This window comes from Temnothorax longispinosus, chromosome 9 (genome assembly GCF_030848805.1).
Source record: "Temnothorax longispinosus isolate EJ_2023e chromosome 9, Tlon_JGU_v1, whole genome shotgun sequence".
Lineage (NCBI taxonomy): Eukaryota > Metazoa > Arthropoda > Insecta > Hymenoptera > Formicidae > Temnothorax > Temnothorax longispinosus.
In genome coordinates this window covers 19,462,144-19,480,219 of record NC_092366.1, presented here as the reverse complement: position 1 = coordinate 19,480,219, position 18,076 = coordinate 19,462,144, and the positions used below count along the sequence as shown (strand labels likewise).

The window sequence follows — 18,076 nt, the reverse complement described above, 5'->3', positions numbered from 1 at the left end:
GCGTATAACAGATGATTCTCGTCCCGGCCAAAGTACATGCACGCATATACCTATATTCATATACGTACATACGTAGCAAGTGTATACTTGACTTGACGCGCGGCGCAGCGTCCAGCCGCGCTAGATAGTACGTCGCCGCGAAGACGAATAAGACGATAAATAAACGATAATATATGCATGCACGTATATATTATATACATATTACATACACTTATCGCACAGTTGAAATGTTTCTTTTTTCAAATTTCTTGGCGAGATTACGCTCCCTTATCTATATCTATATATATATATGTTGTCTTACGACTTACGAGAGAGATAAGACGTACGTTCTTTTTATCGACTTTTTGTTACACGCCGTGAACGTGTCGAGAGAAATACGTCGGTCAAGTTGTGCGATATAAATTTATGCGATAGTGGGATAAGTAATCTCGTTTGTCTTTTTGCCTTTTCATAATACAGTCAAAGTCAGCATTGAATATAATTCACACGTCACGTTAAATTTCAGCAGATTCCATATACATATATCCGTCGTTTTACACGTTTTGTCACCGTTGCTTACGTCTTCTTCAGATGTTTCTCGCACATGCACGGCACGTAAAAGCTATAATTAAGCGTCATTCATTCATTCTATTCTATTCTGTATTTTAAATTATGAATTGTAGATTATATCTCAAGTGCGCTTCGCCGTCCATCTCATCGCTTCCAATGACAAGCGAACAAGATATATAACCGTCAAGTGTTTCGCGGAATGCATGTATAATTTATTTAATATCGATAACGTATTCGTAAATAGATTATCTATTATCTGTTTTTATCGCGCACCGCGCAACGAGTTATAATACGAAAAACAAGCGATGACCCTCGGTCATTCCTAGACGCACAATGGAATCCTCCAGCTCGATCAACAGACGATCCAGACTATCCGGAAGCGCGTAGATAATATCGCAGGATATATTTTAATACCTATATGACGTACGAGGTTCGCGAACGTGTCGTATCGTTGCGGACGTTGCGTCACGTTGCGTTTACGATTTCGCAGATTACCCAGAGACAGACACGGAGAAAGTCTGTCGAGACGCGCGAGACTCGAGAACGAGAGCCCAGAGTGCAGAGCTACAAAAATCTTGTCAATAAAAAGGCTACAGCGACGTGAATGCTGGTGTTCCAGGCTCTGGCTTTTGCAACGCTGCTGGCAGAAATATATGTAAAGCGTGTAAATAAAATATAATGAAAATATCGGCACGAAAGATCAGGCATCAGACTCTCACGTGCTTGCTGCCTGATGCACCGGTGATTCCGGTTTCTGCCGCTGATCGGCTGATCTACTGTCCCGACTGTCTGATCGCTGTGCCAGCGCGCGAGCTCCATTCGTTTCACGGAATGTACTCATGTACTTGTGTACATTTTGCCCGTGCCGATGATACAAAAAGGATTGATTAACTAGGAAGGAAAAAAACAGTGAAAGAACGATACGAGCTAACAATACGCGAGCGTTCTTCATCGCGCGTTCTTGCACGTTCCTCCGCTCGCCTTGCGAGTTGCGAGCAGAAACGAGTATGTAAGGCGCGGCGTTTCAAGATCCCAAGATCCCGGTCATCTCGCAGTTATCGTAGTTAATGTAGTTATCTAGATTGAGAAACAGTTACGTCAGTTACAGGAAGAGAGCCGAGTCTAACGGAAGACGTTCGCGTACGTGTTAGGGCACGCGAGAAACGACGCGCATTTCTATTCGGGCTATTCTATTTACGCGATTCTCCAACTGTAACAAGAGAGCGTGTACGGCTTTTATCGCCAAGTACGCGGACTCCGAATTTAATCAGACTTGAAAAAGACGACGTAATAAAGCTCCCTAGCTTTGTTAACTTGACGATACGTACATATATATACATATACATTTGGCGTAATCTTTTATTTATCGCACGTTAAAGCATCGGGTTAAAGTGTCAACGTGGTCGTATAGATAGATCTAAAATATTATTTGAAAGTGCAATGATCGTTAGGTATGTATGTACATATCGCGTTTAGATAAAGATACGTGCGCTACAGCATCTTTAAATCTTTTCTTTGCTGCTGCTGCTGCTGCTGCTTCTCAGAGATACCAGTGGCGCCATCTGCACGTCCCGCGCGCAACGCGTTCGCTAAAAATGTCGATAACACAAATCGAAAGCAAAACAATAAGATTAGCCCAGTCAATAGAGCCCGAAAATATGAGAATTTTTTTCAAGTTTCATTACGTGTACGTGATATATCAGCACGATAGTAAACAGAATTAAACGACTTGATTTGATATTTAAATCCGTATAACTTATAAAAGAAAAAAAAAACCAGAAGATTAGAGTCAAAATTTTTTATGTACGTTTAAAGAGTAATGTACATTGAGGTTAATGTTAACCTCGTGTGTAATGTTTCTCAGTGAATACGTTTACATTTAGCGAATATCAAGCAGTATCAAATGGAAACGATTAATATGACGTGTAAACATTATAAATAATAAGGTACGCAATAACGGATTTAAATTTATAGCGGCTGTAAACTGTGGCTCCAAACCAACTCTCTTTCGCCCCCACTAAATAATAATTTATTGATTTAAAGTATTTATTTAAATCAAAGTAGAATGATTATAAATATATCATTATATTTCAATGTCCTGAGCTCGTTTATTTTATACGTAAATCGGACTGCAAATGATTTATGACCCAACACGAGTGCTAGAATATTATTATTACAAAAAATGAGAAGATTATAGATATATGTTAGAAGAATGTACGTTCAGATCTACTAAGCTTTCCTTCAAATCTTGCGTATAGATTGCGTGCTTGCTTTTCTTTCTTAGGTGGACCACGATATCGAGCGGCACGGTGGGGAGGAGTCGCTGTTAATTTGGGTTCCGCGTGGATGTATAAGATAACAGGTAGTTTTCCGTAAGATAAGCTTGTTATGTCTTAAACATATATATAAAGACGGCTCAAAGTGAACGTGAATAGTAATGAAAGAACAGAGGATATTGTCATACGGCTGCAGCGTACGATCGAATGAGTAATAGTTGATCGTATCATTCAATCCTTATCAGCAGCATATTCCATCCGCCGCTTTGACATCATCAAGCATCGCCGTGAACACATAAGAAAAGCTCGTAAGTTTTTAATTCTCGACAAGTTGTTATCTTTACAAGTTGTTATCTTTGTTAATTACGTGATCCGCACGTTTCCTTAATACGGCTGTTAATACGGCACGCAACGTACAACGGCGACGTGATGCGAGACTAACGTAGATTTCTACGCGATCACGAGAGATGTAGAATTTTATTTATTTATTTATTCTCGTGATGTCGAGATACCTGAGATACAACGTGTGACACATGATGATCATATTTTATAGCATCAGTAATAAAAGAATATAATGTAAATGTTTCATTATTATGTTGACTGACAATATTATTAATGATTACTTTTTTTTCTTTCCAGATCCTGTACCGAAAGCCGAAAGTTTTACCGAAAAAGAAAACGATCAAATAAAAAAACGGAGATTCCTGGAATTCTTTTTACGTGCCCATTTATTCATATTACATTACGCACGAAGCAACCAAGAAGATGTCTGTTGGTCTGAGAACACGGGGTCTCGCAAAATTAAATCGCTGTGTTCCGTGGAATCTAAACGTGCGCAAGTATGGTGAGTACGGCCTGTTGTAAATGTCCGTTTGTTTGTGATAAACGTGCTTTGACCATTCAATATTCTTAGCTTTTTAAAGCTGTTTTACGTTCGTAGACAATGTGTGAAACTAACTGATTAATTCTTGTTAATTTTCTTGGAAAAAAAGCAAGTTATTTATCGTTTTAAAACGTGTATCGAATCTGTTATCACGTAAAGATGCAACATTTATACAAGCGTACGTAATCCGATTAAAAGTTTTAGAATTAAATAAAGCTAACGGAAATTTTCGAAATGCAGCGTCTACGTAAAACACATAAAAAATGGTAATTTAAATTACAATAAATTACAACAAAAATATTAAGTGTACTTTGTATAGTCAAAATGAAAAATGTAACGAAATATACACGTTAACTTATGTCTCGTCATCTTAGAGAATCACTGTGGCTTATTTTAATTCCATTGTATGAGAAGAGTAAAAGACAATAATATCCATTAGTTGAAACTATTATGAAAAAGCTTGTAAATATTTACAAGGTAAATGGAGAGGCTGATTTAACGTTTCCTTCCTACTGCGCTATAGCGGACAGAAAATATATGTTCAAGTTGTACCACAAATCAATCCAAATGTCAGAACAAGTTTGGATGTTGACGGCGCGGTCAATCGCGCGTTTTCCAAGTTAGACGTAAGCCGCACAAAATTGCTGTTATCTTCCGTGAGATTACATAAAAATACGGACCATCTTCGCCGCAGAGGGCGACGTGGAATGATGTGCGATAGAAATGGAAAGAGATGCGAGAACACGAGATGTGACTATTGCGTTTAAACGAGAGACCGACCTCGGTGACGCAAAAACTATAAGCTTCAGTTGCCGTCTTATCGCGTTCATATCAGCATTCTAAAGCAACAAATACGATCGTTGCAACTAGACCGCTGCATCGAAACGCGGAGAAGCAGAGTGACACAATCTGTTCGTTCGCACGTTGGAGTAAACAACATTCGAATAAATAACTTTTGCGTATTGTTAAGATAATCCGCGTGATTGATTAAGCCACGTTCCTTTTTGTTCCGCTATCGAATACGCGTTGAAAGAACGAAGCCAAAGATCTTTTTTTTTGTCTGTATTCCACAGTGAGCGATCAGCTTCTCGCGGACGGTGAGGTGAAGAAGTCAAGGATACCGCTAAACATCGATACCAACATGCTGAAAATCGGTTTCCTCGGCGGGGGAAAAATGGCTCAGGCGCTCGCCAAAGGTCTCATACGGGCGGGTAAATAGCTTTTCTTTACATAATATATATTTAAATGATGCATAATCTTGCGTTTAATATTAGTATACAGGCTATCATTTATATTACGTTCATCAACGAAAGTTTACTGAAAACACATCTTAAACTGCTTCTCTTATTATCTTTTTTTCATGAGACTTTTCTCATTCTACAGGTTTAAGCAAAGGCGAAATGATGCTGGCCAGTTGCCTTCCGACTGACACTGGGAGCATTGAGACTTTTAAGGTGAGATAAACAAGTACGATATCACGTAAGGAAGGAAAATCTCGATGTGATAGACCGAAGGGTGCTTCTTTTGTTCGTAACATATTGTTTGATAAGAATGCCGCCGGTGATAAGTGCCGTACGTTCTCGTTGTGATGAATCGGCGATAATAATCGCCGTGATGTAAATTCTTTGTGATATCTCTAATATGAAAAACATTTAATAAAGAGAAAAGGTATATTCACGTTTCATATCGCACAATATTTTGCAAAGCTTTGGAGCTGGGAGATTAACTTACGTAAAATATTTCAAGTTATTATGTGTTAAATATTGATATGATAAACTATAGTTGTCGTGCTTTTAACTGACCAAGATTCTTAGTAGAATGGCTTCTTCATTTCTCGACATTTGTTTAATAAATCATCGCGATAAGATATAGTTTATAACACTGCGTGCGCATCTGTCGCATGCTTGTCGATGGATGCATCTCGTGATCGTGTGACATTTTCAAACATTTCGTATTTATGTTGTCATATGCGTGAGTTTTAGACGTGCGTCTACGTACTACAAGTTCTGTCTGTATTTATTTCGACGATATTAAACATACTAGATATGTACGAAAGATTATGTAGGACAGATAGTAGAAGCTCATATTTCAATAAATAAAGATGCCATTTATGTCTCAAGATTAATGTCAAGGTAAAAATAGTAGATACGTATACGAAAAAATAATGTTTAATTAAATTTTGATAAATAAATTTTCACGTTTCGGATGGTATAGGTATCGCGCAGTCAATCATGTCCGTGTGGTGTATCAAAATTATATATATCTACGTACGTCAACGTTTTTAGGAAATGAAATCAAATACTGTTTTTACGAATGTACCCGTCATCGATCACGGCGACGTGCTAATCCTTTCGGTAAAGCCGCAAGTTGTACCGAAAGTTTTGCCAGAGTTCAGGGTACACGACAACAAGAAGTTACTCATTTCCATCGCCATGGGCGTCTCTCTGACGTCGTTAGAAAAGGTAACACATCTCTGTCAGACGTCGTTGTTGCCCATAGTGTAAACTGTTTATAAAGAAAAAGAAGAACACGGCGTTATCATACGAGAGAACAAATATTTTCAGGCACTGCCAAAAGAAACACCAGTGATAAGAGTAATGCCAAATACACCTGCATTAGTTGGTTGCGGCGCTACAGTGTTTGCACGCGGAAAATACGCAAGTGACAAGGATGCCGAGATCACGGAGAAGCTATTTTCCGCCGTAGGCATCTGCGAAGAAGTCCCGGAAACGTTCATCGATCCGGTAACCGCCTTGGCCGGTTCCGGTCCTGCCTATGTTAGTAAACGTTCCACGTCCACTAGTTTTGCGTGAACACGCTGTAATAAAGTTTTTATATAAAAAAAAAGTACGTATATTATAACTAAACTAAATCTGGAAAACGAAAGACAATATTTGTACAGGTTTTTTGTTGCACGTTACACGTCACATACGTGTGCTTTGTCGTCGTGCCAACCTTTCTTTTATTTTTTACGTACCAAGCCTCTTTTCATATTTTAAAATAATAGACTAGTGTTAACGTCAAGTGGAAATTTTTTTTAGATATATATGGTAATCGAAGCCATGGCCGATGGTGGAGTCAAAATGGGACTTACTAGGCCCATTGCATATAAACTCGCGGCGCAAACTGTCCTAGGTGCTGGTACCATGGTGCTGGAGACGAAGCTTCATCCAGGACAGCTTAAAGACGACGTGTCTTCGCCGGCAGGTCAGACGTTACATGTACGAAAATAAAATCCTTATTTTTCTTCAACCAATATACATCTTTCTCTCAACTTTCTTGCAGGCTCCACCATAACTGGTGTTCATCAATTAGAGAAACATGGCTTAAGATCGGCGATAATCACGGCTGTAGAGGCGGCGACGCTTCGATGTAAAGAAGTCAGCTCGCAGACAGAGAAAAATTAGTAGTAACACGTATTGTTGTTATGTTATATTTACATCACGTTTTAAGGACGATATGTAAACGTGGAGACGCGATCCATCCATAGAGTTAAATAAGGCAGGATACGTATATCTGGAGACAACGCTCAACTACATTTTAGTACGATCATAGAAATATTCTTGTTCTCGTAGATGTCGTTATCAGCATTTTTTATTATTTAAAGAACATCATCACCGTACTGTAGTGACTTGCTCTGTTATACGTAACACACGCGATGTGATACGGACTTTGTGATACGTTTAACGTTCAACGAATATCGTTATTACGTATTAAACTGTAGTTGCAGTTTTACTGCTGCTGGTCTCTCTAAAAGTATGGTATAATATCGATAGAAACTTTTGTAAATACGTATTTGGTAAATACGTATTTTAAGCAGCGTGTTTTTTAATTATTTGCAAATAATTAAAAATCTATTTTTCATGGGACATGTAGAACGTGACAATATAGATCTGGTATTAAAATAATGATAACAACGTTAAACGCGTTTATACTCACACGCAGCTTATATGCTGTTTTTATATGATTACAAATACGTTGAGCCATATCTACAAAGTAAAAACTGTATCGTACTTTCGTGTTATAAACAATTATAACAGTTTAAAACATTATATGACGTAATGACGACCTAACGAAGACTGACCGTTAAAAGTTGACGAGAAAATGTAAGAAATACTTTACATACTCTATTAAAACTAATTTTTTGTTGCATATATTTTGATAATATATTATTTGTTGATGTATGTATCATATAGAAGCATTATTTGACGTATGTGACATTCTGTTTATTCTTTTAATAATCTTTACAGTAAAAACTCTTGATATAACGTATTAAAACATAAAATTCAAGTTTACTAGATAAAAAAAGTGTACTTTTCGTAATGTATCACACACTTGTGCATCGTCATGGGCGCCGTTAGTGGCAATATGTACATATACAAATATATGACACGTTTGAGTAACGTAATGTTTAACCATGTGTATAACCTGAAACGTCCAACAACGTAAACTTTGAACTGTACTTTTTTTATTTTTTATTTATATGTACGTATTTTTTTTAGTTTCAAGACAAATGATTCGAAGCGCGATATACCCGAATCCCGAATCTTTAATAGAATCGTTGTCTCGTGTGTCGCAGTGAAACGATAACCTCGGAAATCGTGTCGTACGTGTTTCTTGCCTTTGCCTCCGTTTCGATTTCTACCTACTTTGAGTACGTAAAGAGAATGATCGCGCGACGAGGGAGCGAGCTTGCTCCAAAATGCGTACCGCGTACGAACGTCGAGAGTGCGAATTAAGTAACGAGCTCAAACGTGATCCGAGACCGAGGTAGATGCCGATGGATAACCAGGAGCCAGGAGAAACGTCGCCGGGTCGCCCCGAAGTGCGAGAACAAATATTTGTCGAAATATAACAGTTACGTGTTTGCGACGTGAATGAAATAACGCGCGGCGTGAAAGATGCAGACAGGCGAGACAGGCTTGGGTCCGTTTTTTTTTCATTATCAAGTTGATCCGGAGATACGTGCAGAATATTGACATCGTCGATTAAATTTCTCTCGAATTATTAATATCTGCTGAACACATAACAACGCAATATTAAATTTATCATTTATTATTAATTATACAGATGCTCGATGCTTCTCGTACATAAATAAGCATACGTATATTTACAACGAAATAATATATCATCGTATATTGCTGCAGCACTGCATTTTTTCGTAATTATATACTGTGCGATAGATGCTAATATATGTATATTTAAAAATTAAAGACCCGTTTTCCTATTGGTCTTTCTTACATTTGCTTCGGCGCGCTGTGATTGGTTCACCGCTTCAAGTTTCAAAATTTTGAGCCAATCGAGACACGCGAGGCACGCGAGGCACGCGAGGCAAGGCAAGCTCGTCATTACGTCGCGGTGGACTGCAAAGTGCAAAGCGCGTCCGAGTCGCTCCGTAGTATTTCTCGTGCGTTGTCAAGTCGTTATCGTCCTAAAGTGAATTTCGCGCGCGAGGACGTATCGCGAGTGTTTTCTGCAAGTGTTGAACATTGTGTGCGATTGTTATTGTGCGTCTCAGTGTAATACCGACAAGCCGTCTCTGTGCGCGACGCGGCATCGGGCCGGCATATACGTATATATATGTAACGGATTTTGACACTTTGAACCCGTTTGACGCGCATCTATCCCATTTGCAACAAAAAATCCGCGTTTGGACACTGTTTATCTCAAATAATACAGTTTAGTGACACGAATGTGCGACAGTTTCTCAAGTGAACTCCGCGCGATCGTAGCGAACATTTCGGGAGAAACCCGTCGCGGTTCGGGATCACGCGAACGTTTCTCCGCCGCCGCGCCGTCATTTTCTGAGGCTCGCTCGATACTCGCGAGATTTTATCAGACGTGTGAATCCTCGATAGTAAAAATAATATTTTCGATAGCATTTTGAGAAGGATACTTGGTGCAAACTTTGAGCCAGTTTGACTTGAACGCTCTTCGACATCGAAGCCCTGGACGCATTTATACTCCGTCTGTAACAAAAAATCCGTCCTCAGATACTGTTTATCGTGCGTAATACGGTTCAGTGACGCGGAACACGGCGAGAGTCTCTCGAGTAAGCTTCGTGCAAACGTCCGGCTCGGGTACCGAGCGGCGACCGGCGACCGACAGATGTCGCCGCGTGTACCTCTTTCGCCGCCGCCGGCCGCGCGCGAGTGAGCTGGAGCCAGCTGGAGCAGAGCGCCGCGGTCCACCGTCCACCATCTTGCGCGTGTGCGTCGCGGTCTCGCGGTCTCGCGGACTCTGTTGTGCGGCTGTGCGCGTCAGCGAGTTTTGACGTGACGCGTGATATGCGTGAACGTGAGGGTGCAGTGAGGATCTCGCGGAAGGCGTTCGACGGAGGTGACGCAACGTGACGCGTCGGCTCCGAGGGTGTGCGGCGGGTGCGGTGACGAGCGACCCACGGCCCACGGGACGACGATCGACTCCTGGGCAAGACCGTCTTCGGTGAGTCGCTTTTCTGTTTCCATAGTTTTATCGTTTTATCACGCGACGCCGCCGATCTTTCCTCTCGCGGTTACCGCGGACTCCCGGAGCAACTTGCGACGAGAAACTGTCACGTGTCAGCCGAAAGCCCCCCCGCCTCGTATTTGTTACCTTAGTTAGGTAACCTAACTTTACCTGCCTGCTCGCATCAGCTGTGTGCGCGTCCGTGCGCACCTTGCTTCTCGATGTGTCGCGTGTCGCGTAGCAGACGCCCGCGGCCGACACGTGACAGTGCGTGACAGTGCGTGACAGTGATCCTCGCTCGGGATGATCCGGGTGATATTTCTTTGCGTGGCGCTGGGATACGTATATTGCAGCCAAACGGGACGCTTACGTCAGCGCACGCATGATTAACGACGCTTGCGTATGCGCAAGCGAGGAAAATAAACGCACGTTTCACGAAGCAAAGTTATTGCGTGTGTCACTTGGACGCGCGACGTAGTCGGTAGCGAATGTCATTAAAGTGTAAGAACTCGACGTTCGATCATGTAAATGTCGTATATCGGCCCGATCGCCCGATGATGCCACTTTCATATTAGATCATCTTACACGTATAACGGGTGTACGGCAAAATTTCTTACACGCGATACACGGATCAGGCAAGGAGAGCGTGAGACTACGTTTAAAGTTTAAAACACGACGCGGTTGACATCAGGACGTAGCTTTCGAATAAAGACAAGTCATACGTCAGATTCACGTTCTTCGTCCTTTCCCGAAGCATGGCTTCTCCGTACTCTGCAGTCACGTCTTTCTCTTAACTGTTCATGTCTACGTCCTTATTTTTTTTACTCGGTCCAGGTATTAACGATTCTTTCTGAAGGTTGACGTATGAATCATTCGCGTAGCCTTCGATAGCTCAGTTGGTAGAGCGGTGGACTGTACTTGGATACGTGAAGAAAGACATCCATAAGTCGCTGGTTCAACGCCGGCTCGAAAAAACTTTTTTTTTCCTCATCCGCGATCTCTTTGGCAACGCGTCTCATTTTATCCAACTTCTCTCTCCGTGAATAGGAAACATTAACTAGATCTCACATATTTTTGTTAAAATAGGAACGTATTGAGAGCAAGTTTTATAAACTGCTTTTTTTACATCTTTCTTCATTTTACATAAACTATTTGTAAAAAAAAAAATAAAGAAAGAAAAACTCCGTTGTTATCGTAGTTCTATGCCTGCCGGATCGGATTCTCAAACGTGTGGGTATCGCGTTAATGAAATCGTCCAACAAGTAACGACCGCGCATAACGCATCTCTCGGTGTATAAAGTGTGATCCCGGGATCTTTACTGTTATGCAAATCGAGAACGACGCGAACGCGGGAGCCGACCGAGGTGATTCACGAAAGCGTTACGCGACGCCGGGCCCGGTAACCCCCTAATTTTAATTAAGATCGCAATCAATTCCGCCCATTCTCAGCGTGCAGGCTGGTGGCTCCTTGTTTCCCTGCTCGTTTCACTAACCCACTTTGGCAGTTTCTTTGTTACGGCGTGCGTGTATTCCCCGACAAGGACATCGAGGTATATTACCGGTGATGTAAAAGCTCCTTCATTTTCAACACGTAGGAACAAGCACGAATATCCGCGTGAATATCAAACTTGGCACTGATGCAACTGGTTTGGACGAAATGCTTTTGCAGCGGTAGATATATATTCGAGAATAGAACAACTCATTGTGGGCCGCAATAGCTTAATAGACGTTTAAAACATAGATATTTTAAACTTTCTTTTCTTTTAAACTTTTTTCAAATTAAATTTGTTTTATTTCTTTTATATATAATCTTATCGTACACGTCTATCTAACTCGCTGTATTTTATTGTGCAGTGTATACATGTATGATGTGTATGATCATATAGCACGTTGCTTGTACAAAATTTATGACCGCCAATATATATACAATGTAGACTCGAATGTAGACATTCCAGAGCGAGTCTTTATCATGTAAATGTATATATAATATATAATGTACAATACGATTGAGATTGAGATATTTCGCCACTCACTTTCTCAATATTGGTACCTCATGGCCAGAGAATGGCGACGTTTTCGATTAGACGAAAGGATCCCTGTCCCGAATCGATTGAGATTGTGTCCTTTTCATTCCGTTGTCGGATTCCGACGCGCACGCCGGTTCCCAGTCGCATCCCAAACAAATATCAGGAGCGACCAATATTGATTCTGTCGTTCCTGCTTTTCTGCTTTCGGCGTTCCTTGCTCGTCACACATTTCCTGCAACAATGGCTCTGTCCCGAGAGGGAATTTATGTCCGCGTAATAAAATGCTGTAAAGGCTTAATCCACGTCTGCGGATATCTACGTGTTCGTGCGGTTTTAGTTGCTATAGGGATACCTCGTCTCGGAGATTTGTATGGTTCTTTAGACTCTACGTCTATTGTTTAACTAGAAAAGTGTAAGATTACCTATAGAACTATTACTTGATTAAATCATGTGCTTACGGTTTTCAAGTTTTACGGAGAAGAACAATCTTTTTAAACATTTCCAAGAGATTTTTACGTGGGCAAATATTCCCATGAAAAATAATCCGAGTTAAATCTTCATTAAAATACCGATAATGCTATATAATATCTTTTTCTTTACTTACTCGATAATTCATTTGAGATGGATCTAATACATACATATATATACCTATAGAAGAAAAGTTTTTGTATAAATATTTACTTGAAGCACGCAAACGTTCGCGATATTATCGGTTAGGAGACAAAGTTATTTTATTACGCAAAACTATACGAAATAAAACATTTCATCGGGTATAAGAGATGATGAATCTGCTGATGCTGCGAATATATCCGACCGCATTGCGCGGCGATGCACGGGAGGCTCAATTTCAATTTTCCGCCCTTCGGACGCAGGCTGCAGCAGGTTGCAACTTGCTGCAGCATCGCGTGACTGCACGCGGCACTCGTGCCGATGCGCAGTGGTATACTGGTATACGTACCGAGACAATATTCTGTGAGGTGGTCCTTCCCTAATGGCTAATAAACCAGTTCTCAATAAATTTTCTCTCTCTCTCTTCTTGTTCTCCTATTCTAATATCCACCCCCTTCATTCGCCCTACCTCGCGTCCGTGCGGACACTCGTCTCTAGTGGATATTCGGATCGGAATGGGCTAGCAGCCAATATCGAAGCGTTCTCCTGATAGTCGTAACCGTCGTCGTTCAGTTTCCGCACGCTGTCTCTTGTATTCGCTTTCGTTATCATTTTACGCGCGACATGGCGCGGCTGCCCCAATGAGACGGACGCTATTTCAACGCGATGCCCAGTATCGTGAAGATTTAAAAAATTTAATAAAATTTTGAACGAGAAGAGTTTTGACTCCAAGTTTGAAGTCGAATGACTTTAAACATGGATGTAAAAGAAAGACGTATATATATTTGGCGTTACAAAAAAAATCGCTGTCGTGACATTGTCATCCTACAATAGATGATAAATTTTATTTCCGTAGCATATTAGTCTCTGACATAGCTAAGAAATGACGCGATATTTTTGCCTTAAATGTCAGTCGTTATAACGATATCGAATAATACATACTGGTAGACCCAAAAACATGTTGGAAAACTGAGAAAATGTAGAGCGTGCTTTCTCGATGAAAATTTCATGGTTTTTAATATATACGTAAAGGCAGATATTACGCAAGAATATTACGCAAGAACGTCGGTTGCTGATAACGAGTATCGGAATGACGGCGTGACATCAGTTCTCGAATACAAATTGACAATCAGACGAACATTGTACCGTACCAAGGTACCGACGAACTGACTTCACAAGTTCCCTCGGCAGCTTCGTTCGCGTCGACATTCGTCTCCATTGAATATTCGCCTCGCTGTCGGAAACCAATATTGAACTTTCCGATTCCGATAACTGCATTCCACATCATGTATCCAAGTTCCTTGACCGGTTAAGTTAATTAACCGAAAATGATTGGAGGGTTATTTGAATTTCATCGCGCGTTTTTATACATATTCTCGGATCTGCTAGGAACGTGTCTATCGGCTCAATCGAACATACAATATTTCTCAAACGATGAGAACGTACGTTAGCGATCGAAAATAAATCAGTTTATCTCCTACACTACAGAGTATTCGTTGTGCCGTTCCTCATGTTCAGACATCTGATTTTGCGCATCATAGACAAGCCCACTTTAAATACCTCATGTTTTAAGTGGTATCCAGTTATTTCTAACTTGAATGAAATTTGTATTCGTTGCACAAGATATATATGTAATAAGGTAAATATACCTATGTCTGGCATTTTTATTATTTTAGTCCTTAAATAAGTTTAAACGCGAATTAAAATCAAAGAATCAAAGAATCAAAGATAAACATTTTTCTTGTATTATATTTTTATCTTTGATTTTAATTCGCGTTATACTTTAGGTCTCAAGTGTCCTGGCACTGGTATATACATTTAGCTTAAACGGCGACGTTTCTGAGCTGACGGGAGCTTGGTTTCCTTTTTTAGATTTGTATTCGAGTAGATTCTCTTGAATACTAAATTATACAGAAAGTAACGTTATAAATTTTTACGCGAGAACGCGTTCTGATGGAAAGGTTTTGTACACGAATGTACACGTCTACATTATTTTGTTATTTAACGTAGTAACTCGCATGAAACTATCAACTATATTAAATTATCAACTTCTATTTCCTCACACTTTCAGCTTGTTCGTCTCGATTATTTTTCAAAGTCGGTAGTAGTCCGTGTGTTTTATTACTTTTATTGAATCGCAAAGTTTTCGTATAACACGGTATTAGAATTTTCTACGAATCCGACTCGTCTTGGTACACGTGGCTGGCCTACTTCATTTTCCTACTGCAGCAGTGTAGCAGGGTACCGCCCGGGGAAATACCTTCGGTATTTCGGGATCGAAATCTCGTCCGCGTCGACGCGCACTTTCGTTGGCGGCACGTTCTCCGTCACATTCCTCTTTTCTCTCTCTCTCTCTTTATTTTCTGTCGTTTCCTTCTTTTTCTATTCCGCTCACCCGCTGGTTTATGCTTCTTGTTTGACTATGACGTACGCTCGGATTCGCACTCCGGAATGGAATTGTTCCTGGTTTGAGAAATGTTTTTGATGGAGGGTACGGTTCGCGCCGATGAAAGAAGTTACCAAATGTCACATCGAATGGCGCGAGAACGCGTTCTTTCCACCTGTCACTTGTCGCACAAAACGTACAGGTCATTACGTGGCCTTGGTATTAGATTCCAACTCGTGAAATGACCTGTGAGGTTAGCAACCCATTTTCAGAATTTTGACATAACTAATAGAGTTGTGGCGCTCAATCCTCAAAAAGTTCAAAGTTTATAATATGACTTTAAAAGACTTCAAAAGAGTTTTGTGGTACGTAAATATAAAAAAATTTAATTTTTTTATTTTAATCAGAATCGATTTGATACCTTTCAAATAAAATTCTCCAAGTTATCCAGAAAATGTCAGATTTGCGAGAAAAAAATGTATTTGATTAAAATCTAGATTTCCTGCATGCGAAAAACGTGCAATAACTTTTTCATTTGTTTTTATCGTTTTGAGTTTTAACTGTCAAAACTGTTGGGATAAAAAAATGTTTTTGAAAAGTATTTGTCAGTGTTTTAAATTCCAGCAAAATTTTAACAGAAATGATTGTCTAAATTATATCTAACAATAAAATACGATTTAATATTGAAAATATGACGCAGCCAATATACATATATTGCATTATAAATTCTCGAAAATAGACTACGTTTAACGCGATAAAAATGATTTGACAATGTTCCGTTTTGTCAAACCATCCTGTTTTATCGAGTCTTCTGCTAACATTCTTCCCTCGTAGACGATCGTTATAGAGCTTTGTCCGGCAACTTTGTTTAGTGTCGATCTCCGGAGGCGATTTAACCCGGAGTAAACTCCGCCGTTCTCTCTTGTCTTGTCGGGTTTTCCCCGAAAGTTACCGCACCGCGGCGGAACTCAGGACGAGAGATCCTTAACGATTTCGCCGGATCCGAAGACGGCGGCGAATTTAATGCGGGGATCTTTCGTCGTGGCGTATCTACGTGCCGCATCGTAAAACCAAAGGAAAGCCGCGTTTTTGCGTGTCGTTTTGCAACGACTCGTTTGCATTTCATTGCAGTTTTATGCAGCCGCGGGTCGACCATCTCGCCCATCTTTTACGGAAAGCCCCTTCACCTCCGGTTGCCACACTGCTGGATGCCGCTCTATTGAATCAAAATTGATCCGGAAGTAGCTTGGATTTGCGTCTTCCACCGTTTCGATTCGGTAGCAGGCGATGTACAATACATATATATAGATAGCGATATAGATTTCTCTGTGTCGAGAATAAAAATAATGGATATTCGCCGTTACAATCGAATGAAGCCTGCCATTTGCAAGAATAACTTTTCCATCCGATCGTTCCATGTCATTCACCGACAATTTTAAGCGCGACATTGATTGGAGTAATAGCGAATACTACGTTTAATTTAATCTAATAAACGTGTATACGTATCGATATTTCAAGCTGGGAACGTCGGTGCTGGCTCTCGTCGTTTCGCTTCTATAAACTAGTATAAACCAATAATTTTTGAATTAAATTAGACTGCGGCCTATATTTACCGAATTTCCGAGTATTTATATCTCTATATGAACGTAATCGAGTTACTAAATAAAGTTCGCATGGTGTTTACATGTTATCTTTATATTAATATAACGTACATTTTATACTTAATTATGTATTTTATTTATTTATTGATCAAAACAAATGACTCTGTGAAGATTATCATCAATTTAAAGCACGTGGAGTACGTAATTATACGAGTAATCAGTTGTTTACTGATATGATAATATCCAATAAATTATAAGTGGTACATTATCAAAATACAACGTATTGCTTGAATTAAAACAGGATAAATGTGTACTACACGTTTCAATGCATTAATGTAATGTAAAATAGTTTATTGTTTGTATTAAATATTGCGATATGTTGTCATAGTGTTTACCTCGGTGGGCAGCGAAAGGTGGATGGAAAAGTATGGAAAGACAAGTTCATTTGCATCATGAATTTGTAAAATCGTTAATCCGTGAAATACGCGCTTAAACGATTCTCTCGTGAAATTTTTCTTCGCTCGCTTCGATTTGTTTCGATTCGTCGTTGCAGGCATGCAACAATGCAACATCTTCGAAGGTTCTCGCAGAGACCGGAAGAGTTGCGCGCCGCTATAGTTGTTTCTTACCTCGCGTCTCGTCGTTATTATCGTTTCTGTTTCCTACCTACATACGCGTCCTCCGGTCCGCGACGCATTTGCATGGAGACGAGTCCCGTTTGCTTTGCAGGATCCTTTCAGAGGAGATATACCGCGATCGGGAAGTAAAAGGGACAGCGCGAAGGTACCTACCCGTTCGGTTGTGATCCATGCATAAAGATTTCGTCCACGTTAGACTTCCAGCCGTATACTGTTTCTGTTTCCAACGTTCGCCAGTTCGCAATTTATACATAAGTACTTTACTGCATGCGTTATATCACTACAATATTTTAACATAGAGCATTTTGCTTTTACCATTACGTCCATTACATATAAAAGTTCTCTCACGGTGTTATTTTTATCAAACTATAAACACGTATAACTGATTGAAGAAACTGATGTTTCTGTAGTCGAAATATTACGTCCAAAATTCGACGTTTTGCGCGTGGTTTCGAGTTTCATGTAAAAATAAACCGCGTGTTTCGATGCGTTTCGTTTTTTGATGCCTAGAGTGTTTTATCGGATATTATTACCGTGAAAATAGTCCCGATTTTTTTTTATATATCGCAGGTGAAATTTTATGGCGTGCCCTGCTCTCTGTGGAGGTATATCAACTATGCATAGAGATAACGGTCGAAATTAAACTGGGGAACGATGCTG

At 40.1% G+C, this 18,076-nt stretch overlaps 2 protein-coding genes and 1 long non-coding RNA gene across 6 annotated transcripts in view; 2 read left to right on the top strand and 1 right to left on the bottom strand.

The window, feature by feature from the left end:
- The first annotated feature begins 2,099 nt into the window (after window positions 1–2,099).
- On the top strand, window positions 2,100–8,111 carry LOC139818817 (pyrroline-5-carboxylate reductase 2). 3 transcript variants are annotated; one of them, XM_071787795.1, is made up of 9 exons: window positions 2,100–2,495; window positions 2,834–3,133; window positions 3,465–3,669; window positions 4,782–4,919; window positions 5,092–5,162; window positions 5,994–6,170; window positions 6,273–6,485; window positions 6,750–6,915; window positions 6,994–8,111. In XM_071787795.1, the coding sequence occupies exons 3-9, from the start codon at window positions 3,591–3,593 to the stop codon at window positions 7,113–7,115; spliced, it is 966 nt and encodes a 321-aa protein (XP_071643896.1). In that variant the 5' UTR covers window positions 2,100–2,495; window positions 2,834–3,133; window positions 3,465–3,590; the 3' UTR covers window positions 7,116–8,111. The 3 variants fall into 3 exon arrangements, with proteins under 3 accessions (XP_071643896.1, XP_071643897.1, XP_071643898.1); XM_071787796.1 differs by lacking the exons at window positions 2,100–2,495; window positions 2,834–3,133; window positions 3,465–3,669 and adding an exon at window positions 4,223–4,637; XM_071787797.1 differs by lacking the exons at window positions 2,100–2,495; window positions 2,834–3,133; window positions 3,465–3,669 and adding an exon at window positions 4,227–4,619.
- On the bottom strand, window positions 5,861–6,474 carry LOC139818824 (uncharacterized). The gene is made up of 2 exons (XR_011733517.1): window positions 6,319–6,474; window positions 5,861–6,213 (listed from the first exon to the last, which is right to left on the bottom strand). It is a non-coding gene; the product is annotated as an uncharacterized lncRNA (long non-coding RNA).
- Window positions 8,112–9,673: 1,562 nt separating the features above from the next.
- The window catches only part of LOC139818796 (von Hippel-Lindau tumor suppressor homolog), a 46,484-nt gene continuing 38,081 nt past the window's right edge, over window positions 9,674–18,076 (top strand). The window contains exon 1 of one of the 2 annotated variants that reach the window (XM_071787703.1): window positions 9,674–10,152. Coding sequence is in view for 1 of the 2 variants with exons in the window: in XM_071787702.1 (XP_071643803.1) it covers window positions 10,644–10,656 (13 nt within the window). In the remaining variant the exon portion in view is untranslated. Of the gene's footprint in view, window positions 10,153–10,507; window positions 10,657–18,076 lie in introns of those variants that run through there. The other variant, XM_071787702.1, reaches the window with a different exon arrangement.

What these genes read in the sequence shown, in the direction of transcription:
- LOC139818817 (XM_071787795.1), top strand. Translation starts at nt 3,591, where the DNA reads ATGTCTGTTGGTCTGAGAACACGGGGTCTCGCAAAATTAAATCGCTGT. An exon ending in CTCTGACGTCGTTAGAAAAG is followed by an intron (nt 6,171 to 6,272) that starts GTAACACATCTC and finishes AAATATTTTCAG; the next exon opens with GCACTGCCAAAAGAAACACC. An exon ending in CGACGTGTCTTCGCCGGCAG is followed by an intron (nt 6,916 to 6,993) that starts GTCAGACGTTAC and finishes ACTTTCTTGCAG; the next exon opens with GCTCCACCATAACTGGTGTT.